General features: G+C 38.5%; 1 protein-coding gene across 1 annotated transcript; it reads right to left on the bottom strand.

Moving 5' to 3' along the window:
- Positions 1-4787: 4787 nt before the first annotated feature.
- On the bottom strand, positions 4788-23573 carry CHORDC1 (cysteine and histidine rich domain containing 1). Its single transcript, XM_071555924.1, has 11 exons — positions 23394-23573; positions 17847-17896; positions 15825-15881; positions 15165-15325; positions 14496-14596; positions 13508-13566; positions 12471-12541; positions 12137-12242; positions 10329-10448; positions 9652-9714; positions 4788-9230 (listed from the first exon to the last, which is right to left on the bottom strand). Exons 1-11 carry the CDS (start codon positions 23455-23457, stop codon positions 9087-9089), a joined length of 996 nt encoding a protein of 331 aa, XP_071412025.1. The 5' UTR covers positions 23458-23573; the 3' UTR covers positions 4788-9086.
- Positions 23574-25449: the final 1876 nt, after the last annotated feature.

Raw genomic sequence — 25449 nt, 5'->3', positions numbered from 1 at the left:
GTAACAGTTTTAAACTGGAGAAGGGTCAATTTAGATTAGATATATATTTATAACGCAGGCGGGAAAACACTGGAACAAGATGCCCAGATCGACAGTAGACACCCCAACTCTAAAAAGATTCAGGGTGAGGTTGGGCAGGGTTCTGTGCAACCTGATCTAGCTGAAGATGTCCCTGCAGTGGGTTGGGCTAGATGGCTTTTAAGGTCCTTTCCAACCCAAACTCTTTTATGATTCTTTTATAGTTGAAATACCTTTGAAAAGAAATCCACAACACCTGATGCTGGAATCTCCAGGTGGCACTGTGTCAAATGGAGCTGGTGACCTCTCTGCAGCTGGTAGAAATAGAATATACTCAGCATGACCTGTTGTTTTTTTTTCTTCTATATTCCTCTATTTTCATTCATGGGATGTTAGTGTACAGTTAGGAGTGCTATTAAAAATGATGAATGGTGGTAAACGTCATGGACTTCCCTACAGCAGAGTAGAGAAGACAACACTAATTAAATGAAATACAGAATTCTTGCTTATGCTACACTATTCTGAGCCAAAGTGCTGTGTACCTCACTGAGCAACACCTGCCACACAGAAAGTGTCCCTAGAGAAATCAGTAAGAGCTGAATTTTGCAAGCAGTCTTTTTTAAGGTAAAAGACTGTTCCCATTACACCACTGAGACTAAAAGGAGCTTCTGCCAGTTAAAATCTGTGCATTCAAGGAGGCTCCTGTCAGTGTCAGCATGATGCTTTTCTTGATGGATCCTACACCTTTAAACATCTTTAGTTTGGGAAGCTCAAAGAGTGGAAGAGGAGGAGGAGGAGGAGGAGGAGGAGGAGGAGGAGGAGGAGGAGGAGGAGGAAGAGGAGGAGGAGGAGGAGGAGGAGGAGGAGGAGGAGGAGGAAGAGTACTTTGTTAGGTACCTCATGCAAGAGGGGCTTAAACTGGTTCAAATAAACAGTGATCATGTTACAACCTATTACGGGAAAGAAGAGGAGAGGCAATAATAGAAAAGCATTTCACAGGAGGACATTGGATAAGAATAGACTTGCTATGTTTACATGGCACCTTCCCCAGATGTGCTCTGCTAGCTTGCTGACAGTGCAGCTGACATATTCCTGACGCTGCCATCCACATTACTCCCAAACTTGGCTGTATTTTTAGAAGAAAACCCAAATCACAGTTGCTGGACACAGGGACTGTTGTGACAACATACCCTTATATAACCTATGAGAAGCAGGACTTCAGGCTGAGGAAAAACTGTCAGCTGCGATCACTGAGCACTGGAAGATTTAGCTCTCTCTGAGATCACTCATCCCTTCAGATATTCCTGAAACCAACGTCCACCCCTACTGAAGCGATGTCTTTTTTTTTCCTCAGCTACCTGTGTCTTCCAGTCATTGTTTCCACACTCTATCCTCCTTAGCCTGCAGGCCTGGGCACCTCCTGCCTGCACTAAAGCTACCTTCAGTCTGCAGCACATACCAAACTATCTTGGCACCTACCCTTGCAGGAGTGTGGGCACATAGTAGTGATAGTGCCACCCACTACCATGGCAGAGGAGTCAAATACAAACATCCAGCAGGTGTTACTATGGGCAAAAAGAAATGCACTTCATAAGTAAAGGCAGGTTAATTGTTAGTATGCTTGAAATCTTAACTGTGACTTAGTCTTTATTATTAAAGAAAAAACAAAGACTACTATGAACTTTTCAATAACAAAGCAGTTAGAATGTTTATGGGCTGTTTTTCTTCTTGGGATCTCCACTACTCCATGCCCTTTCTATAATCCATGTCTGTGATCCTCTACAACACATCCCATGCTCCAATTTACAAGGCCCCTGCTTGTATCAGGCTTGTATTCCTCTGCTATATGGCACTAAAATAATAAATATGCTGCTCTACACAGAAAACTTGTTATAGTAACTACATAAAAATACAGTGACACCACGCAACTACAGAATGAGAAACAATGTAAAACAAGTAAGACAGTAGCCACTAGATCATGAGAAAACTTCTAACAACCAAACACGCGTGAAAAAAAGCTCTGGGGAGGTGAAGAGAAGTTCAGATGAAGCAAGCGTGGCAGTCCTGAGACCCTGCAGGTCTGGGACAAAGCCTGTGCTCTTCTATCAGCCATGGGAATCCTGTATTCAGTGAGCTGTCAGCAGAGTTTAGCACTCAGGGACTTCTTGGAGGGAAATCCCAAGTTTTTGAAAGAACAATCATTAAGGAGAGCTACTTAACCATAGTCATACACACTTAAGTGTCTAGTCCTGGCAAGTCTTGAAAAATTAATAAAATGGATCACCTTTTCCTTCTACATTTTCAAACCACCCCTGCTCACCTAATTCAGCCTGATTGGACTTTGGTTTTGGAAATACCATTCTTGTCATCTGTAGTCTGACAAATGGTAACCTGCCCAAGGACTAGGTATTGCATGGCATTAAAAGTGTAAATGCAGGACTCAGCACGTGCCTCTCGGACAGCATTATACTCTGTTTTGTACCAAAACCAGAATATGGGGAAGCTCTGGCAAAATCTATCGATTCTGTCATGGCTATTGCTTGTTCTGAAGACAACTACACTTAAAATTTCAGTGAAGAACACCTGCAATGTATTGAGGGGAAAGGAGGACATGTAACACCGCAGGTTGCAATATATCCCTGGAAAGTTATGCTTACTTAAGTTTCACTATGGGACAGTTTAAGGTAAAACTTATGTGCATTATATAATAAAACTCTGAAATGTAAAAACTCAGTAAAATTACACGTTTTAGCTTATGAATTATGCATTCATCATTCTGGTGCTGCCACTCAACCATGCTGAAGTTTTTGACCACTTTCCATTGCACAAGTCCCAAGCACACTGGTCTTCAGGCAATGTGCATCAATAATAAATACAACAAATTTAATTGGCTGTATTGTAAAGTGAAAGGTTGTTGAGGAGAACCAACAGCAAACAAGAATGCTGACCAGTGCCACACTGCTCATACAGCAAGCAGGTGAACCCTTACAAAGATACACGAGAAAGTTATGAAAAACTGGAATTCTGCAGTTGGAGTCGTTGGTTTGTATTAACCTTGGCATATTTTCTATAAATTATTTCAATTTTTTCTATGAACACGTAAAAACCCTTCTCTTAAAAGATTATTTTCAACTACATTTCAGTAACTTTCATTTTACCAGCTTTCTCTTCTTTACAGTAGTTACCTGCTTTTGGAAAGCACAAGCATCCCATTTAAGTCATAAATTCAATATAAATTGTAACAAAAGTCCTGACCCGCTTCCAGTTCACAGAGCTACACATAAATGATTCTTTGTTGTAGGTTTTGTTCATGAGTAGACACTCTAAATGTTAACTGCTTTCACTGTGGGCCGAGCATTTAAAATTTAGGTTGATGTTTATGTATAGAATGATAGAAACTTGGTTACAAAGCATTCCCTTGAAAAAACAAAACTAAATCCACTGAAGTGTGTAAGCACACAGTATCAACTCTGCTGCATAAATACAAGCCTAACTTCCAGTTAAGGAAAAACAAATTAAGTTAAGCACATTAGGCTACAAACACATTAGGTTAGTTTTTGACCAAGCATGTTCTGCAGTAATACAGTAGTATGAATATTTATCATAAGTTTAAAACACATTTCAGAGAACAAGTTTTCTGAAATAAAAATATTTCATAGATATTTGTAAGGTAACAGCTCTGATTCCAGCTAGCTTTTTGTTGCAATGCAGCCTTCATTTAAATTTAATGAGGAACTAAGTTTTCAAATCATTGTTTCCAGTAGGTAACAAAAATATTTTATTCAAGGGGATGCACAAGCACACTGTTGCAATGAAACCTGATCACTTTCTGTATAGCCAGAATCAGTCACCACACAGGTAGAGCAGTTAAGCTAAATAGACAGATCCATTTCACAAACATTAGGATTACAAGTATCTGTTCCTACAACCCCCCTGCCCTTAGGCTCACAGGACTGACCACACACATCCATTTGACAGTGGTCATGTACGGTAATTCTTCATTCCTGTTCATGCCAACAGCATGTCAGGAAAACAAATTGTTGAGAGGTTAACAGAAACATGGTAACTTAATGAACATGGGGTGCAATCTGTGCTGCCTACAGAGAGGTATGAAGGACCACACAGTGCCCACCTCTGCTCCTTACTGCTACCTCCCCAACACCTACGCTTCATTTTAGAATCTCAGAGAAACTGAATTTGCTTGACTGACTAGTTTGTAATGTCTGTGACAGCACCTTGGTTATCTCTGGTTAAAACACCTACCCAAACTTTGAGAAAACACCAAGTCTTTATTACTACAGAAGATTTCAGGTCGCAAGAACTGAACCCTTGTCTATGCTATGGGAATGACAGAGGTTTTGACAAGTATCTTCTTTATGTTTCCAAGAAATCAGAAAAAAGTAGCAAACAGATAATATCTTCAGCAACTTGAGAAACAGCCCAAATGTTGCATTTGGAATTCTACTTTCACTAAGCTTGTGACAGCTCAAAATTCTTGGACTGAACTAATTCCATGAATGACAAAAGTCCCAACCCAAACAGCCACATTGAGTTAAATTTCTGCAAAACTCATGTATACTGACTGGGTTGTTGCATCAGAAAACAACAGGAGAAGAAACTACAGGGTGGGGAAAAAAGCCTTGGACACGCAGTTTCCCTCCTATCTAGACTCACATGTAGAAAACGACCATTTACATTTCAGCAACCATGTTGCAAATTCAAAGGGAAGTTCTCTCCCATAACAAAAGAACTCAGAAAAGCACTGCAAACAGCATGTAATAAGAATTTTATTGAATACATTTGGAGAAAAACTAGAGCATGAAGACATGAGATTAATTTCAGCATATAATTTCTACGAATGTGCAGAATCAGCCATGCGAAAAGTCATCTCCTCCCTTCAACAGTAATTCAAGACTCTTATAATGGCAAATTTATTACCACCTTAAAACAGTGTTCCAGACACATAACTCATTACTTTAAAAAGAATCTCCTTCCTGAACAGATAAAAAAAATAGTAGCAAATTGGGAAAGACCAATGATTAAGAGGTACAGTATTTAATCAGTACTCATGCCATGTTTAAAGAATGCAAGCCAAAAATGCAACATTACGTAGAATTAGAAGATTTTTCCCCCCAAGGCAAAATTCCTATTAGAACCAATTCCTAAACTACTGAAATGGTGACTTGATAATGTACATTATGCAGAATATCATCCAATGGAAGATTTTTTGTCAAGTTATATCAGTGTCATGTATGACCTGAAAGTCCGAGTAGCTGAACCAGCCCAGTGCTTACCACTATATTAATATTAAACAAAAATTCCAATTCCTGCAAGAAATACTGTTACAGATACGAGATCACAGAAGCATAGAGTTGTTAAGATTGGAAAAACCTTTGAGATCACCAACCATCAAGGTAGCACCATCACGTTCACCACTGAACCATGTCCTTAAATGCCATATCTGTATATTTTTGGAACACCTTCAGGGATGGTGACAGCACTGCTTCCCTGGGCAGTGTGTTCCAATGCTTGACAACCCTTTCCATGAAAAGTATTTTTCCTAGTATCTAATCTAAACCTCTTCTGGTGCAACTTGAGGCTATTTCCTCTCATCCTATCAGTTGTCACCTGGGATGTAATGTTAGGGAGGAAAATGGGATTATACATGAGGGAAACGATTAAGATTCCTGTCACAAATTTGTATATCTGTGCAATTTTTCATATTAAAAAGGGACTGTGAAGGTAAAGTTTTATATGCACCTGGACAGTCAGTTCTGACACATGTGACATGCTGTCTACATGTCTAACAACTAAACCCATACTGAAACACATTACAGCTTTTAAAGACTTGTTAATTATAAAAATATAGCTGGACTGTATCAAGTTAATCAACTTGATAAATACAGCACGACTTCTGAAAACATGAAAAAAGATAAATTTAACACCACGTTGTTCATACTTGTTTGCAGTTTAGTTTCACTATTATTAGACATGGGAAAGCCTGCAATCAAAAATCACTAACTTTACGACTCTTGCTTTTGAGAAAGTATCATAATTGCTTTAGTATGCTACACTTGGCCTCACCTTCTCTCTGCATTTCCTACTAAAAGTTACAGCAAAGCCAAGATCCCATCTAAGTATCAGCTACCACAATGTATGTCAAGATATCACTGCATGAAGTACCAAGATCAGACACCGGTGTGCTGAAGCCTGTTGTGAGCAACTGCTGAAAACGCTCCAATTCAGTAAGTCATACAGCTCTCGCAGCTTGATGATAGATGCAGGCATATGGTTCTAAAAAACTGCTAAGAACTACTGCAGTTAAACTGTCTCATGGCAGTCCAGTCCACCTGAAAGTTTATCTTTATTCTGAAAAGCATCACAGGCCATAATGGAAAGTAAAACCTACACCTTCTTGCCTGATCAAAGCTGCCTGGGGTTTTTATGGGTTTTTAGTTTGTTTGCTTACTTTTTTAAACAGGTAAATTTTAAAAGTGGTTTATTGCCATTGATAGGGAAAATCATTGTAGACCTTCTTAAGTATCTTAGTTTTGAACTGAACATATGAACAACAGGAGAAGAGTAGAAGGAATGAATAAAAAGCAAAATTGAAGAACCGTGTTTACAGGAGCTTTCTCCTACATAAGGCAAGGTGACTCAGCTACCAGCAGAATGTAGGTTGAAAGAGTGTAATGTATAATTACTGTGTCCCCAAACCTACAGTATCAACCTCTCATGGTTGGTCCATTCATCCACATTTATCTCCACCTAAGGTTTAGCATACTAATGCAGAATATGACTTATTTAAAACCAGAAATTCTGTTTTCCCAAGGAATTCCATTTCCCTTGTAGTTCTTTAAAATTGTGTTTGCATTATGTAAACCTAGTGCATGTGAGGATGCAAATAAAGTAAAAACATGTCTTCCACAATTTTTCAACATAAAATATTTAGGGTATTTATATATCCATATGGATAGACACATTTGAACTTGCCTGTTAAAAAAGAACTTTATCCTGGCATTTAAACACTACTTATTTTGCTGTCCAAGTTCAGAGTTCTGCACACACAAACACAGATGGCACACCAGTAGCTACAGCTAACTAGAATTTTTCATCCACTGAAGAGATTGTTCCCAGTATTATACTAATAGTGCTCCACTTGCTGGTTCAGAACACATCAGGGAACATCTGTTCAATTTTTAGAGGATCACTCAGCAGGCACATATTTTTGTAAGCTTGTACCCTATCACTTCATAGTACCTGACATTTCCAAATTTATTAAAAGAAAAAAAAAAGAGAAGCATGAAAAGACATTATTAGAGGTTAATAGAATCTATTCAGCAGAACTCAGAGCTCGAATTTTTAACAGGGGCCTAAGGGAGTAGGCCTGTGTCCTCCAAGTGCATGAAGAAGAAGGATCTTGAAATGAAGGTAAAGAAGCACCAAAACAGATTTCATATATAAATCACTGGTGTTACGTTCCTGGCGTTTGGGGATGGTTTCTTTGGAAACGTACTTCCTACTACTTGAAGCACGAAGTAGGACTTGAAGTACTGTTGGGGACAGAACTCTGAGCTCACGTCAAATCATACTTGGGTTCTTAGAAATCCGTATTTCACTTCAGAATGTCTTTACTATGTCCTGTATTTCTCTTGGTGTTACTTCAAGTCAGCAAAGGCTGGTAGATGAACATCCATGCCTTTTAACAGTCCACAGGACTGCTTGTTTACATATGTAAGATTTGGCACAATAAACAGTGGTGTGCATTTGGTATGACTTATATAGGAAAACATTATCTTTATTTCAGCTACAAGCTAAGATTATGAAAATATTCCAAGCAGAAAGAGAAAGCAACATTACTGCATGTGTCGCTGCTTGGATAAAAACCTCATCTTTACAACTAGCCTGTTTTCAGCCATTTATCTTTATTGATGAAGAACTGAAAACAAAAGTAAGGTCTTGATTTCTAATTACAGTCTGTTCAAAAGAAATAACATTTTTAAAAAATATTTTAATTCAAAGGTAAAATTACAATTTGAGACAGACATTTTAAAGCTTATTGTTTCTCCCAATATATACCCTGTAGATAAATGCAATTCTTAGATTACAATCTTAAAAATCTATCTACATGAAATAATTTTCTCAAGACACCTACAGTGTGTCCTGGCTTCTCCTACTACACGTACCCACCTACTCTGAAGAAAGTCTTGAGATTTTGAATGTTGTAGAATAGGACAGAATATACAGTCTAAAAACCTTCAAATATATACAGCCCTTTGGTAATTTTACAACAGTCTGCTGTTTGGATACTCTCCACAGCTGAAACGTTAATTTATCCAGCCATTTCACTGTCCATTCACTTCTAGATTTACCCCTTCAAATAACAAATGTAGGTAAAAAGAAATAAAATCCCTTCTTTCAAACTTTTTTTTAAACTGATCTCCTGCTTTTATACATGAAAGACAGCAAGAGTCAGTAAGTACTGAAATCCTTGGAAAATACCATTTATTCCATCCCTCCACAGCCAACAGGTATTGCAACAAACTCATTTCAGAAGACAAAAGTGCACTTCTACAAGTGTTTTTTCATGTTTATGTTTATGCAACTTTTTATTTGAGATGTAGAACTGCATGCTAACAATTTGAGACTCAGATTCTTGTATCTGCATTACTGTATGCTTCATAATGAACACTGCTGAATTTAACATGGGCTACCAAGTACATCCAGTCTAAACCGATCTGCTGCAAAACTAACACACACAGAATGAACTGAGAAGACATCTACTGGGATAGTCAGTGCATGGGTAGGGTAAGGTTGCAAGCAAAGGGCAATAGTTCTTTTACTCTAAATTCCCATGGAGACACTGCATCTAACATAAATATACTCATGGGAACAAGAGCAGAAATAGTTATCACCCAAGTTTACACCCCCATTTACTGTGCGTCAAATTTCTTTGTTGCAGGGAATATATGATCTAGCATTTAAAAAAATCTATATAAAAGTTAAATATTTGATTACAGTAGCAAGTCACCACTTCATAATGGGAAATAACTTGTCACTTAGAATCGTTATTGATCTGAACTCTCTTGTTTGGGTTGTGTGTTTGAGACCGGTAATTCAAGACTTGCCCATAACAGTGGCTCTGCTTTTCTCATAGTGAGCTCGATCTTTGTAGCTGTCATGTTCACGTAACTCCTCTTTACATCAATCACCTAAAACAGAAAACATATTTAACACTTAAAGAAACAGACTGCTGGATATCTGGAAATTAAGTCAGGGAGTACCTCATCACTAAATTTCAGTAGACACTTAGGTAGATGGAGACCCCTCTGGTTATCTTGAAAAGTCAGCTCTTCCCCCTTCCCCAGCCATGGAATGTTTCCAATATACACATTTGCCAACACATATATAAGCACGCAACTATAGAGTACCAAGGGTTTTCTGCAACACCACTACCATGGCATTGGGATCAGAAAGGACCTTGGAAGGTCATCACCTCTGCAAAGCAACTGAGTCTCTTTCAACAGAGTAACAAGGAAAGAGAGGAAGCCAGAGGCTTGCATTTTGTTTTTTTCTGGGTGTTTGTGTGTGTGTGTTTTTGTTTGTTTTTTTTAATAGAAAAATCATACTTACTCCCCATAACTTCACACTGCGATGAAATTCCTTTTCTCCTTCAAATACAATATGGAGATTTACCTTAACAAGAAAAACAACAGAAAATTAGAAAGTTTTATTAGTTTTATCAGATTAATAAAACATTTGACACCTCAAGCATGTTTAAGTAAAATATACAATGTTAGGACTTGGATTCTACAATGATCAAAGTGATTAAATTGTCCCTCAGAAACCAAAGTGAGTATTTATTTTAATAGAATCTGATACAGTAACATAGTCAGTGGCTGCTGGTAGCGGCATCATTTTCTCCCAATGCAAGATTAAGAAATCAGAGAAGCATTTTCATGCTTGTTTAATATTAGTAGCTGTGAAACAGGATACAATGAAGAATTACATTAATTTACGTTGAGTCAATACAATTAAATTATGAATCTATAATTATCTACATATACACTGATGCAAATCCGTAAAATTGAAGATTTTTGGCATACTGTATTGCAGCTCTTAAAAACCCCACACATTAAAATGCCATGTCCAAACAGAAGGGAAAAAAAAAGCTATACATACTTGAACAAAAATGCCAAGGAAAAGAAAAAGCCAATACTCAAAAAGGTTCTTGTGCTACCTCTGCCTTGTAAATAAAGTCTGAGCAGATTTTCCTAACTTCAAGTTCTGATCTTAAGATAGATCCTCACCATTGTGCTATTTGCTTCTACGTAGCTCAGATCAGGAATAGAGTTTTTAGCATATACAGAAATAGTCACTTCTCCTCCAGTCTGGTGCCAATCATGCCTGCATGGAACTACTTTCTTACCCTGTATGAGGAAAAAGGTACAGAAAAACAGACTTACAATAACATTCAGGATTTTTCTTTACAAGATGAATCAGGATAAAAGCCCAGTAGTTTTTTAATAGCCAGTAAGTATAGTTAGTAAAGGACTATACTTCATGTTCACAGGAGACTGCAGGACTCTTTTCATTAGGTGTTTCAGCTACTGGTCCCCAGCAAACCTCAGAAGTGAGAAAACCAATGCCTATGACAGAGACTACAATAACAAACTGGAATTCTCTGATAAGAAGAAAAAAAACCCAACTGCTTGCCCCCTGAACAAGTAACAGCAACAGAAAAATGTTACTTGGTGGATCAACTTCCTTTCGAAGGCTAGAGTTATTCAGCAGGTTATAGAAAGGAACTAAGAAGAAAAAGAAGGCCATGACGTCTGCAAGAAAGTTTCATATTACTGCAAAAATACTGAGTATTGCCCTCTGTTCTCTGATGCAGAAAGAAGTAATGCTGAAAAAAACCCTCAAAAAAACAACAAAAAGGTAAAATAACCCCACCCCCCTTGTTAGCTAGAAACCCATTATTTCAATACACATAGTTAATATACACATAGTTTCTTAACATATAGGTAAATTATTCACTCTTTCATCTCTCTTCTACAGTCTCCTGTCTGAAGCTCGCAACTTCAGCTTTTTTCAATCCCTACTTTCTGCACTTGCAAATAATTCTTAAACAAAAACATAAATATTCAAAGCAAGCAGCAATTCCATGACTTAAAAGAAGGACTTAGGTAATTTTTGCAGATTGAGGTAACAAAACTACATCCCTTATAATATATCCTGATTTTCTTCTGTTAACCATTTCTGATATTTGCAGTATCAAAGTCATTTTGCCTCAGCAATAGACAATATATTCCTAAGAAGAATTTTGTCTTCACCTGCATCGAACATGTATCCAAATGATGTTTTTGAAGCAACTGTTGTGTTCCATTCTTACATTCTACAATATTTTCTAAGAATATTTTTAACCCTTCAATGGAAATATTTTCCCACTTGCAATTCTTCAGCTTGTTCCCAACATTGCAATGAAATACCTACAAACTAAACAGATGCTCTCTGTGTATTTGTTATACTTGGAGCCAAACCAAGACACTCAGACGAAGACCAGAAAATTATTCAGATGTGTAAATGGAATCCAAATTAGACAGAAAGAGATGCTTCCATCCATGCCTCCCACCCATGGAAGCTCATTGACTTTATTTGCCCTGCCATCCCTACTTAAACAACAACTCGACCCCTGAATGGAGCTGGAAGCACAGTCATATGGCTGCTCTCTTCACAGTCTCTGGGAAAGAAAAGATGTCTAACAAGAGTAAAGTACTACACATGGAATGTATTTTGTATTGAATACTACAGACTTCCCAAACTAACAAAGTGGAAAAGTCTGCTATGTTTTTAATGAAGTTGCCAAAAACTTTCATCATAAAATGGTGATAGTACACACATCACTATAAAGAAAGGTTGCAGCTCTTACAAGTATACCTGTACCACAGATTACTTCCCACTCAACTTCTCGGTTTTCCTGCTGTCCATAATATCCTCCATAGTATTTCAGAGGCAGTGATTTCTAACAGCTCAACTACAGTAATAAATCAAGCTACATTCCAGTATTCAAAATTCAGAATAGTCAGCTAAAGAAAGCAATCTTAATGCTACTTACAGCATCCTTTTTAGTCCATACGTGTGTTCCTCTTGCACAGCCTTCTTGAGCTAAAAATGTATTGAAGTCAGAAGTTTTTCTTTTACAACAGCTCCAATACTTCATCCTTGAAAGTATGCAAAGTAATTAACAAACAATATTTAGGACACTCTTTACTGTGAATATTGAAGATCTTTCCTTTGCACAGTATTACTGTTACTTTTGCATACCCTCTTCAGGTACTGCCATTTTTGACTGAACAGGGAATACAAAATAAATCAAGGCAATATCTACAAAGAAAGTAGGAACACATAACAGATTAGGTAGAAAAAACTGAAGTTAACTGAATACTAACCCTTCATGGAATATAGGTACACCAGAATGGTATATACATACTTCTTCGGTGCTGTGTGGTCCTTCGTATGTCTAGAAAAAAAGCAATTTGAAGTGTATTACTGGTAAAAGATTTGGACCAATGAGAAAAGAAATACAACACACAACAGAAACATCAACCAGAGCACTACAAAGCTTTTGGGTAAATAATTTACATCTAGTGGCTTGTCCTAGCTTTTCCAATTAACCATTCAACCTTCATTCACATAAGGTTCCCTGGCACTGCTAGAAGGATGTACTTCATGTTAGTTCAATGGCATAGACATCAATGGTAACACCATCTATGCTCATACAGGTCACTTCAGATCCTCAGAGATCCCTATTTTAAAAATACTCTGAATAATCAAAGAAAACAAGAACTTAACTGGAAAATTCATTCATAAGGAAGCAAAATAAACAACATGCAACTTAGCCACTCAATATCAAATCAGTTCTTCTTAACACAAAGACTGCTGTAAGTTCTCCTCCCACATAGCTTCAGTAGATAATGCAAAATCTGTCAGGTGTCCAGTGAAATACCTATTTAAATCCTACTGTCCTGTTCTGTACAACACAAGGGTGACAAGTTTAAAAAACTTTCACTTTAAATGATGGTGCTTAAGTAATAACCAATACTGGTGCTTAAAACTTTTAATACTGACTTTTTGATTCTTCTGGCATTAACCACAAATTCTGTTGATGTTTCTGACCCAGGCACAGATTATCAAGAGCAACTCAGGTGTTACCAGTAAGCCACCTCTCACCAACATTGTATTTAACATTTTAAGTTGAAATACTTCAGTACCATAGATTTGGCAAGCTTAATAATAAGAAGTTCAGGACAGACTCAAAAAAAAGTAACCTTTGATGTACTGCAAACAACTCCCATTTGTCCACACTGAAGCTTGTTACCAAATGTGCAATTGTGCCTTTTTCAAATCAACTTGTAGCACAAGAAAAAACAAAACTGCTCATTTAGTAGTCTAGCAGCTGGGTTAAGAGTAGAACTGAACCACTTACTTTTGAGCAGCCTGCATTTTTACATGCCGTCCCAATCTTGATTTCATCAGAATCTTCCTCTGTAAACAGAATATTATAGACAATAGCAACTGAATTGTATAATCTACTAAACATTTTGCTTTTAATGGAACTAAAATGAGCCAAGGAGCAGATTAGAAAAAAAACTCCTTCTCAAGCTGTCTATTTTCTGCCTGGCACTGAAGTCTGACAGAGAGGTACAAAGAAACAAAAGATATGCAAACATTCCAAAAGCTGTATTGCCTATGCATCAAATTCTAGGTTCTATACCTTTACACGTTTTAAATGGAGGAAAAAATAGTGATGAAGAGCATTATTACAATCACAGAGAATCATTCATCCTGTTTGGTTTTGTAAAACTAAGAACATAAAAGGCTTCAACTGCTGTCTATAAATACACACAAGGAAATAATTTGGATAGCATGGAGAAAGTAGAGCTACATTAGCTTGGCACAAGAACAAGAGTATAAAATAGCCATAAATGCAGGTTGAAATTAGAATGTTTTTTCTTAAGGAGCAGTATAATTCTGGAACCAAATTCCAAACAAACTATGGAAAGAAGGAGGAAAAACAGACAAGGGAGATCCAACTAGTCTTCAGACAAGTTTCACCAGTTTATGAAAAGGCTTTATATGACACTGCATTTGCAATAATAGCAGTAAAGTTCATACTTCGGGAATTCTGTCAGTCATAGAGTCAGAAATGGACGTTCCCATTATGTCTACTCTAACCAGGAATCTTAGAAAACACTCAGTTCAAATAATTTTGACATGCTCCTGACATTCAGGTCTCACGTTACTCACATTTAAATTCTGATCATCATTTCCTGGACTGGAAGCTATTTCCCAGATTATTAAGAACAAGAAATAATTACATGAAACTATCACTTCAGAAATGACAAAAAACAGCTTTTCATTTATTTGTGTGACAATTAGCATCATGGACCTACTTAACCTCTCCATATCCTCACCTTTTTTCCCTTCGTTTTCTGATGACAGTTTCAGTTTATCGAGAGCTTGCTTCAAGGAAGCTGACACTTTCAGCTGCAAATTTGTCATTGGTTCATCTGGGCTAAAAAAAATTCCATGTATTTATGTCAGCTTCATGAAAAAGAATTTAAAAAAGACAAAGTAGTAGTAACTTTTAATCTTACTGTAAGGATCTTCCTTTCAAACCTCCCACACAACAACAAACTACATTTGTAAATACCAATCTTTTACTTTTTATGGAAAAATAGACTAGAAATTTAGAAGGCAGTCTTGGCAAACTATTCTCTAAAAAAATAAAATTAAATCACACATATTAAGGAATCTAAATACAAGCACCCTAGATTTTTATGACTGTTTAAAATACTAAATACAACTACTAGTGGCATTCTAAGGTACAAGGCTATAGACTTCAATTATTGATTCCTGTGGAGCTAAATGCCAAGTGATCTAGTACGTCTTTGTTATAATCAGAATTCTTTTATCTCATTTTGAAACCTAAGAGAACACCATCACTGCTACCACACAACCTCTTTTAAGGTGAATTTGAGGATTTATACACACTACAAAATGTGCAACACTGAATAATCAAGCGAGCTTTAACTTGTTCAACTAACCACAAATTTGGAAAACTTAAGTTTCATATACTGTACCTTGGCCTTTTAATTGTTTCCAATGGTTTTGGTGCCTGAATTATGTGCTCTTGAAATCTGGGTTTCAGTTCAGATAGCTCCTTTCGTTCAGAGGTAGTTTTGACTTCTGGTTTAACAGGTTCAGGAGGTTTCTCACTGTTATGGAGACCCTTTGTACAGCCCTGTTGTGGAAAGTATATGTTTATATAGATGCAGTGCAGTTTGTGTGCACAATTACAAAATAATGAAAACTGCAACAAGTTTCTTGACTTATTTCTTCAGCTCCATCTTCTCCTTTAGCCCACTGTAAACACTGGCTGCAAAGGAAATCCTACAGCTGAGGTGGAAAATATCCTCATTTGGACATAGGACAAAGAAAAATTAATATTTTCTGTAAACAAGCAAAGCAGCAAACAATATTGATCTTCCTTCATTATTACTAGTAGTTCTATCAAAACCTATTTAGATAACTATAATCATTAAAACTTGAAAATGAGACTTGATTGCAGAAGAATATGAAGAAAAGTAGTGCATGTAAGAGCTCAGACAGTTTTAACAAAAGCAGGCAAATTTAAAACAGGTAAGCACATGTACCATTTAATATTAACCACTGTCATTTGACAAGTATAAAAATTTCATATTTGACAAATATGAAAACTGTAAATAATCATGAGTACATACCACAATGCTTAAGAAGTCAGAGAAGTCTGTTGTTCTTCTCTTACAACATGACCAACCCTATAAACATTTTGGAATAAAAACAAAACACACGTGATTACCATACTTGATAACAGCTTATAAAAAAAATTAATTCTTTTACTTTACAAGATATGGCACATCATGATTAGAGATAATTTTCTTCCCTTCAATGGACAGTGTTATCATTATCTGTAGTTCACTTGTGCTGCCTTAATCAGAAAGTTCAGTAAGCATGAGGCAGTATTTCCATGACAAGTTAGGTGTGACCTCTGTACAACAGAAAACAGGAATGTTACTTTATCTCATAAAGTAAAATGTAAGCAAAACAAATACTATACCTGAGACAACGCTCACCTGTGGCACAACATACAGTCCCTCTTCCTAAAATGAAAGGGATTCTTTTCCTTTCTGTGAGCCCCAGTCAAATCTTTCAATTGCTTATTTCCCACCAACAGAGCTGGATATGTGCACTGCACTGCTAACCAGCTAAATCAATCAAAACTACTTCTTATTATGTAAACCAGAACTCCAGGTTTAGAGAAAATTGTCTTGCCACTGTGAATAATGTATAAGTTGAAGAACCTTATTAAAGGCAACAGTTTGACTAATGCACCACCGCTTTGAAAGCTTAAGCGGTATGGCATGATAGGTTTTAGGTGGGTGGTTCTAAAATAGCCTCAAAATATGAACCATTTACACAGTTGAGGAGACAAAAGGTTCACTTTGCCCTCTTAGATTATCTAGAATTCATAGCAAGAAGAAAACTGCTTACATGAAATTATGATAAATTTTTAATTGGGACAAGAGGTAGGATAAGGAGAAGGGGAAAAGTGTTTTATAAACAATGTGTATGTAAGAGAAAGAGAGTAAATATAAGCTTTTAAGGCAACTGTATGATTTCTGTATTTATACAGGAGATTTATGTACTGTGCTATGAGCATAACTATAATTCTGTACAAAACAAATTGCCATTGTCTAAGTAATTGGATTGTATTTGATTTAAAAGCATTTGTCCCAATTTGCCAGTGGCACACGATGGCCAATTCCACAGCCATGCACAGCAGCATAAGCAACAGCTCACAGCAAACACACTGCCCAGCACTTATGCAGCAGCTCTCACAAGGCCAAAACCCCATCACATTGTGGGATGAGATGCCCCTGCCAGTAGAAGCAGTTCCTAAACACCAAGAAAAAGACATTTGCCTCAAAGCCTGGTTAAACAGCAGTTTGGTGTTGTAAGAAAGGTCACTACGGCTACCTCTGCAAAAAGTGCCAGGCTCCATTTCTGGACACCAGATTTTTGACTACACACAATGAAATGGTTGGAATGATTTCCAGTACTGTTTTGGCAGTTGTGCCTCAAATAATTCTCTGTAGGCACTTTGGATGTATGAACTATGCATCCTGAACTATGAGAACAGTTTAGCACAAAACCAAATATTGGCTGTGCAGTTGGCCTAAGCACTGGATACCACTCACAGGTATATCCACCATTGAAGAGGTAGCCCAAGAATCCTGGACAGCTGCATCAGAGGCATGGGGCAGCCAGTCCCAACCTAACCAACCTTCTCATCTGGCTCACTAAATGAGCACAACAGTTTTTTACAGCAGACAAATGTCACACACACATTAGGGCTCTAGCCACATTAGACCACAAGCAGATGGTCTGAATTCCAAGCTGGTTAATTAACTGACAGTATGACACCTCTCAATGACTCCATAGACCTATTCAGAGGACCTAATTAAACAGTTGACAGACCTAAAGTCAATCAACAGGAAATATGTCATACAGCCTTGCATGACATTTAGACCACGTAAGTAGAGCTTTTAATTTCTTTTTCAGGTTTGAGTGTGCTTTTCTAATTTCATAGGGTTGCTCAAACATGACAGGCTACACATCAGCTTCCCAACACTGAAAGACCTGAAGTTAAAAAGGAAAAGTAGGACACTGTTTCACATGGATAGTAATAAAGGTAAGACTTAAAAGAACAGTTACATACTTACTTTGAGAGCATCATGAAAGACTGGCACACCTGGATGGTATGTGCATGAATCTAGAAGAAAAAGACTGTTATTAATATTCAGACATACTAAGAATCTCTATTCATCTGATCACAAACCCAGCAAAAATTGCACACTTGCAATTCATGTATTCTATGAGCTGCCTCACTTAACCAAGTGCATACAATTATTAAGGAAAATACAGACTCCAGAGAACAACCTTTCTTACTGCACAGTTTAAACCTAACTCATTAGGACTTTGCTTTTTCTGTATTATACATCATCAACTAGAAAGCAGACATCCAAGACAAACTTTTACTTCGCTATGGAGCCAGCAAACTTTCTATGGACCATCCTTGGCCTTTACTAGTATCAGTCCTTAAGGATAATTCAGCAGAAGTAAAAAGGTGACCTTGTGGCAACCCAACAGACAGAAGATACTGGTTTACAGCATCAAATACATCTGTTTGCACCTGATCAGAACTTTCTATCTAGGAACAGGAACACTGTTAAAAAATTCTCTTTTAACAGAAATCTTGATTTCATGATTTTATCTACAATGATTAGCTTGTTCTTTTTTCAATGTTTGTAGTATGTTAGGTCACTTAAAGACTTAAACCCAAAGGCTAGTCTTTCATGTACACAATTTCGATATGTCAATGCTATTAATTATTAATAGATTCCCTACAAACACTACACTGAAACACAACCTTTATTAATGAAAGTGTTGATATTCATAGATGTTTATCAACATTACACAGCTGTTCCTTTTTATTTATGTATTCCTCTCAGATGTAATATAATTGCTCTGATTATGTAACCTCTCTGACATTTACTGCCTTTTGTTGATCTGACTCTAAAAGCAATGGCAAACAATAGCTATCTTCCAGCCTTTAAAGCAAAATTTTTTGTGATTCCAAGCAACAGTTAAAAGTGAAACAACAGTAACAATTTTATGATAAGCCTCCAGAGAGCACCAGAGCGAAAAACAGATGAATTGCATGTAATAGGAAGCAAAAGAGAAAAGCGATAAATAACTTTACTAATAATCAGCCTACAAATATGAAAAAGGCAAAAAACCAACCCAACCCAAACTTTATGGTTCTTCTTATTTTAAAGAAATCTTGTTTAGTGCAATTTTCTTTGATTTTATATTCAGTGCCTAAGTCTAAGGCAGCAATGCTATCTGACAGATACCAGTTCCCCCCTTAACTCAAAAGACATGTATTTTGAGATGTTAGTCCTTCCGAGAGACTCACAAATATAACCATGACCTTCTATCAATTCCATCAGCTTCAGAGTGAAAAGCTAATGCTGGTAAACCTCACAGGAAAATAAAAAAAAGTGGTTATTTTCTATAAAGAATATTATTCTTTTCCAAAAGTATGAAAGGATGTCATCCAGAAGCATCATGGGAGTAAAATTGACCTCTGTAGCAGAGATTATTTCTGAATCAGAAGACTTAAATATTTCCAATTCCTCACAAGCATGTGGGTTTCAATGAGAGAGGTGCAACCATTTCAGAGGCCAAAACCATTTTATGATCAATTAACTCAGGGCTGGCAATCCTCTGGCTCACAAGTCAGATGCAGACACGTTTGTCCATATGGCCAATGCCTGTTCGTTTTCCTTGGAGCCTGCTCTGCAGGAGGTACATTATGGAGCAAACGACAGATCCCTTTTGGCTGCTCTCTCATGAGGGCTGGGCATGCTCCACAACAGATTGACACAAACAAGAAGCTCTGCAGTGCCCCAAACAGAGGGAATGGGATTTACTCACTACACAGTCTGACCATTTTCCATCCTAGAGGGAGTAATGACAGTAATAGAGTAATAAAGCAACAGTTAAAACATCAACTCATTTTCACTCATACTGAGTCCAACAACTCTCATTAGAGTGATCTTCACATTCATAGAAGGATCCCATCTCAGGTGGGGAAAACTGGAAAATCAGGATATACACTAACAGTCACCCAAGAAGTTAAAAGCATGCTCTGCTTCCTGTTTGTATGAGTTCAGATTCCAGACTTTGGTTGCTATTTTACATTTTCACTGGAAAGAAAAAAAAAGTCAAGTTCCCTCTCCACTGCTGTTAATACTTCTCCTTAACCAGGAAAAATAAAGTATTTCAAAGCAACCCACTTTCTCTCACCTTCATATAACTTTTGGATGTGCAAGTACTGCAATTTTTTAGGTTTTTCTTGTTGCTTGCTTGGGGCTTTTTTAATGCTGATTTCATACCCAAAATGATCCCACTGTACATGCACTGCAATCACCTTACCACTACATCCTTGCTTATTCCTCCAAGCATGTTATTAGCTCTTTTATTAAATGTCAAGGTAGAAATTTGTACTGGTCAACCAAACTTAGAAGTATTTACAATAAAATCCTGTTGAATTACTGAGGATGAAATGATGTATTTGTCTACATATAACTTGCAAACCAGTCTGCTATCCTGAGGAAATACTCTAATACACTACAAGTGGGGCAGTACAGCCCCAAAGCAATGGGAGTTCCTCAAGCCTGATGAATTTCATTAAGCAACTTGAAGCAGTTGATGCCTTCAAGTGTTTGTTGAAGCTAGGAAACTAATTCTACTGAATTTCTCAGTGTTGGAAAAAAGCATAGAAAACAGGACAAACATGGTATGGCCAGACCTTTGAATAGTTCACAATAAAAAAGAAACACTCAGCCTTAGAAACATAAAGCTGTGGGGAAGACAGAGGATTGGGGTGCTTTTTGTAGAAACAGAGATTGGACTGTGGGGATGAGACAAGTTTAAAGCAAACTGACGCTGGCCAGACAGACTCCAAGAATCTAAGCTGCCATTTCTCACAACTACATCTCTCCATAAATACTCACACCATGTCAGAAATACAAAAAGTAAATATTCATCAACTCTGTGATCACCTTTGTCCTGTGGGTGCAACATCACTAGGTTTGATCTAAGGGAAAAGTGCAGAAACAAATACAAAACAGTATGTGCTTCTGTTCTGGCAATAGACCAAATTAAATCACATTAAGAAAGATCCAAATTACAGTCTATACCAAAAAAGTTGCACTGCAGTGAAGAAATCAAGATAAATACATACGACATATACAATTTCAGTCTGGTTTTGCACACCATCTTCAACTGTCATTGAGTAGAACTGCTTTCAAACCTATGCCGAGGTATGCCAGTTATTACCTCATACCACTGTTTTAGTGACAAAATATGGCCTGACCTTGAAACAGACTAGAAATGTTCATATGGTCATTCACAGGTTAAAAAAAAATTAAAAACCTACTACCTCTTTTGAAGTTATGTTCTATGCCATTCTGTGCAGTCTTTAACTATTAGTTAATCCATACTGCTAAGGTATCTAAGACACACGTGAAACTTGCACCTTGCCAGGCTTGCCACAGACGAATCCATAATTGTGTGCTCAGTCACAACTGCACAGACAGCCCTTCAATGCCTTCCCTCAGGCTGTTTTTCTGCCTCTCTTCAGGAGGCATACAGTCCTTCATGCCAGCCCATTGCCACTTGCTCATTTTTTTGCAACAGTGAGAGTTTCTACAGAGAATAAATGCATGTATTATTTCAGTCATCAAATTCTGAGGCAAAGATTAATGGTCTCTTACATCAATCATCACTAAGGGAATGCCTACACTACAGACAAAATCCACTGAAAGATCTGAAACCGCTTTGGGACCAGAAGGCCCCAGAGTTTCTATGTATTCATTTAAGAAAACTTCCTAATAATGTATTTTTCCTAAACATGACAATGCAAAACTCATTAAGGGGTTTGCATTTTGGTGTTTTAACACATGCAGGAGGTTAAACCTCACAAAATTTTAGAGGTAAAGACAAACAGTTCTGAAATAAAACCAAACATTTGAACTTGACAGCATTACACAGCCAAACATGGATTTAGATGTCTAAGTAGCAATCACCCCATTGACCCCGGTGCAGTTTAGGGATGAGAGGAGTTATAATCACTCTACAGCTAAAGAAAATGTAAGGCTTGGTTCTTTTAAGTGGTCTCTGAATAACTACATTTACCTTTAGAACTGCTTAGTCTAGGACTCAGTGATTTCAGTAACTGTTCCAGTCACTTACGAAAACAAACTTCATCTCAAGCACAACACAGTCAGCACTTGATCACAAACACAAGAACACATTGTAAAGAACTGTTATTTTTGAGAGTTCAAGTCATGGAGCCAAAATGAGATGGTTATAAAAACCCCTATCTGCTTTGTCTTTTGGGGCAAAGGGGTGTAGAGGATGGTGGTAGAGATAACTAAACAGAAGAACTCCACATCTATGCCTGCTTTTGTTGCTACTAATATTATCAAGTCCTGCTCGATATCCTGCCCCTCTCTTTGGAAATTCTTAGCTCATAAAAATACTATTATATTTATTGCCACGGTTCTTAATCATGGAAAAAACACAGTCTAGAATATGTTAGCCTACTTCTAATCCTGTGGGCCACTGAAAATTAAACTAATGCAAAGAGGGCATTCTAGAAATTCAGCTAACAGATTTACTATACAAACTATGTGAGGGTAAGCCTTCTGAAAACTCAGATCACCCTTCTGCAGCCTCTGTGGAATTATGAAACTCCAGAATGACAGAGCTTTAAAGGTGCTTAACCAGGTGCTGCATTGCCAGGATTCACAAGGGAAGCAACTCAAGTGCTCAAGTCACTTCGCAAACCAGACATATGGGGCACTGAGATACCTGAAGGGAAGTTCTAGCCAGGTGGGGGTTGGTCTCTTCTCCCAGGCACTCAGCAATAGGACAAGGGGGCACGGGCTCAAGCTTTGCCAGGGGAAATTTAAGTTGGATATCAGAAAGAAATTCTTTCCAGAGAGAGTAATCAGGCATTGGAACGGCCTGCCCAGAGAGGTGGTGGATTCACCATTCCTGGAGGTTTTTAAACTGAGACTGGACGTGGCACTGAGTGCCATGATCTGGTAAAGGGACTGGAGTTGGACCAAGGGTTGGACTTGATGATCTCGGAGGTCTTTCACAACCCAACTGATTCTATGATTCTAATATTCTATGATTTAATTACCTGCTGCAGGTGCACAAAATGGAACTTAAAAAAAAATAGCCGGTGGTAGCTATACATGCAACACCCACAGAGACCCTTAGCTTTAGAACCTCTGTTACTTAAGGCCTTTGGCTTTTACCTTTAGACCTCCTGACAGCGATGTACAGCAGCGCCGGGCCAACCCTGACCTCTGAAGCGGCCGCAAGCGCCTCATGACAACACGCGGAGCCAGACGGCGGATGCGGCCGGGACACGCTGTGTGCCTGTCCCTGTGCCTGACTCTGTGGCTGCCCCTGACTCTGACCCTGCCCCGCACCGCCGGGACAGCCCCGCACGGCCCCGCCGGGACAGCCCCGCACGGCCCCGCCGGGACAGCCCCGCACGGCCCCGCCGGGACAGCCCCGCACGGCCCCGCCGCCGGGCCGCGCACCGCTCGGACGGCCCCGCAGAGTCGTCCGAGGAGCCGCCGCTCAGGGAGGAAGCGCCCCCGGCCCTGCCCCACCGCTCTCACCCTCCGTGTTGCTTTCGGGGTCGAAGCGCTGGCCGCAGCCCCGGTTGTAGCACAGCAGCGACATGGCGGCGGCGCTGGCCCTGCCCGCAGTGCGGAGCCCTGCAGAGACACGGACTGACGGACGGAAGGAAAGGGGGATGGCAGCGTCGGGGGCGGGGCGGCTCCCTCGGCGGAAAGAGCCGACCGGAGCCTTCCGGAATCTTCAGGAACGTTCGCGGGAATGGGAGAGCGGGCAAGGCCGCGCGCGGCTGCGCAGGCGCCGCCGGAGCCTCTGGAGGTGCCGGGTAGGCCCCTCAGTGAGCGCGGCCGCGAGAAGATGCTCAGCCTCGGAGGGGTCTGAATCGCTTGCTTTTTAAAAATACTGGTTTTCTAAGTGACTTCCGGAAAATAAAAGGGCTACATAAAACCTTAGTAATTAGGAAATGACGAGTGTTTACTCCTAAGTTCCTATGATGCGTGTGAACGTGATTTACAATAAACACTTATGCGTATGTATTAAATGATTGTTTCATTTGCACTGAAGCACAAGTACCAAGGTCAGAAACTACTATGAAAAATATTTTGTTCTCTTACTTCCCTGAAACTTAGCCAGGGTGTTGCTGTGTGCTATTTGTGTGTCCTCTGCAGTGCACCAGCTTACCTGGAGAGTTACAACAGGTTGTGTATAAAGTCGTGGAAGGGTTTGCTTTGGAAAGGACCTTAAAGATCATCTCGTTCCAGCCTCCAGCTATAGGCAGGGACACCTTCCACGTGAGCAGGTTGCTCAGAGCCTCATCCAGCCTGTCCTTAAGCACTTCCAGGCATGAGGCATCCACAGTTTCTCTGGACAACCTGTTCCAGTGCCTCTTTACCCTCATAGTAGATTTTTGTTTTCTAATATTGAATCTAAACCTTTCAGTTTGAAGCCATTCCTGCTTGACCTGCCACTACATGCTCTGGTGCATATAGTCATTATATCTTATCTCCACTTCTGCATGCAAATACAAATTAATTTCTCCTAATTAAACATGTACTGCACAGCTCTTAGAATTGCTTATCTGTTCATACAGTGTATGACAAATCCTGAAGCACATGCTCACAGGATGAGCAAATGAAAAGTGCTTTATTAAGTGGTGTTTAAGGATGCAAGAAGGACAATCAGGAGACTACTTCCTATGTAGCCACGAACTTGTGCAAACTTTGTAAGTTTATGTGTGATGTGCTCTACTTGCTTCTTCATGTATCTCACATCCATCGTTTGAGCTATCAAATACCAAGTGCTTGCTTCTGATCTGCAGCTCCCATTGAGGCCTGTTGTAAGTCTGGGAGGATCAGCTGCTTAGTTTCAAGCAGAAAAAGCCCCACTCTCTTGCTGGTTTCCTGAAGCATTTTAATGTATAAATATAAGTGGTGATATGAGTTTGGAAAGGGAGGGGAGAAGTAAGAATGCTTCCCTTTGTATGTAAAAAGCAATTAAGTTATTTCTGTTTGTTAGATACTTTATAAGTAGAAGATTGATGAAATGTTGCCTAATTAAAGTAGGCATACATGCATAATTGAAATAGATGTATGTGCATCATTACCGTAAGGCCTGGAATTGTTTTTAAAACATGAAATTCACCTAGTTCCCCAGTAGTGAAAGTACCACGAGTATAAAGGTGTGATTTATAGGCATAAAATAAGCTTTGTGCTGTTTCTGTGACTGTTGTTGCATTTCAACCATACTGAGCAAGCATACATCTGTTTCAGAAGAAGCCAAGATTTTTTGTCTTTGAACAACGCAAAGAAGTTACGCTTCTGCTGAGGTGGCATCAATTTCTGCTCTGAGAATACTTGTAAAAAATTCAAAATGCATGATTTTAGCAGAATGGTATTTATTGTATTAAACAGTAGCATTCCTATGACCTTAGGAATAGAGTTTTGTTCAAACACTTAGAGAAGACTTGTGGGAAGAAAAATAAAATCCACATAGTTCCCAAAAAATATCATGTGGTGCTGTTCATTCCACACAGAATTACTATCTCGCTGATTTGAAAACATGCCTTTAGATCTTCCAGACACAAATCCATCAAGAATG

The sequence above is a fragment of the Pithys albifrons genome, chromosome 1 (assembly GCF_047495875.1).
Source record: "Pithys albifrons albifrons isolate INPA30051 chromosome 1, PitAlb_v1, whole genome shotgun sequence".
Taxonomy (NCBI): Eukaryota; Metazoa; Chordata; class Aves; order Passeriformes; family Thamnophilidae; genus Pithys; species Pithys albifrons.
The sequence above is the reverse complement of the archived record's forward strand: the minus strand, read 5'-3'. Positions and strand labels throughout refer to the sequence as shown.

Bases quoted from the DNA above. Each gene is read 5' to 3' on its own strand.
- CHORDC1 (XM_071555924.1), bottom strand. From the start codon at position 23,457: ATGTCGCTGCTGTGCTACAACCGGGGCTGCGGCCAGCGCTTCGACCCC. The intron at 12,542-13,507 runs GTAAGTGGTTCA...CTTTTTTTCTAG, and splicing joins AAAATGCAGGCTGCTCAAAA to ACATACGAAGGACCACACAG. The intron at 9,715-10,328 runs GTGAGGATCTAT...TTTCTTGTTAAG, and splicing joins TAGAAGCAAATAGCACAATG to GTAAATCTCCATATTGTATT.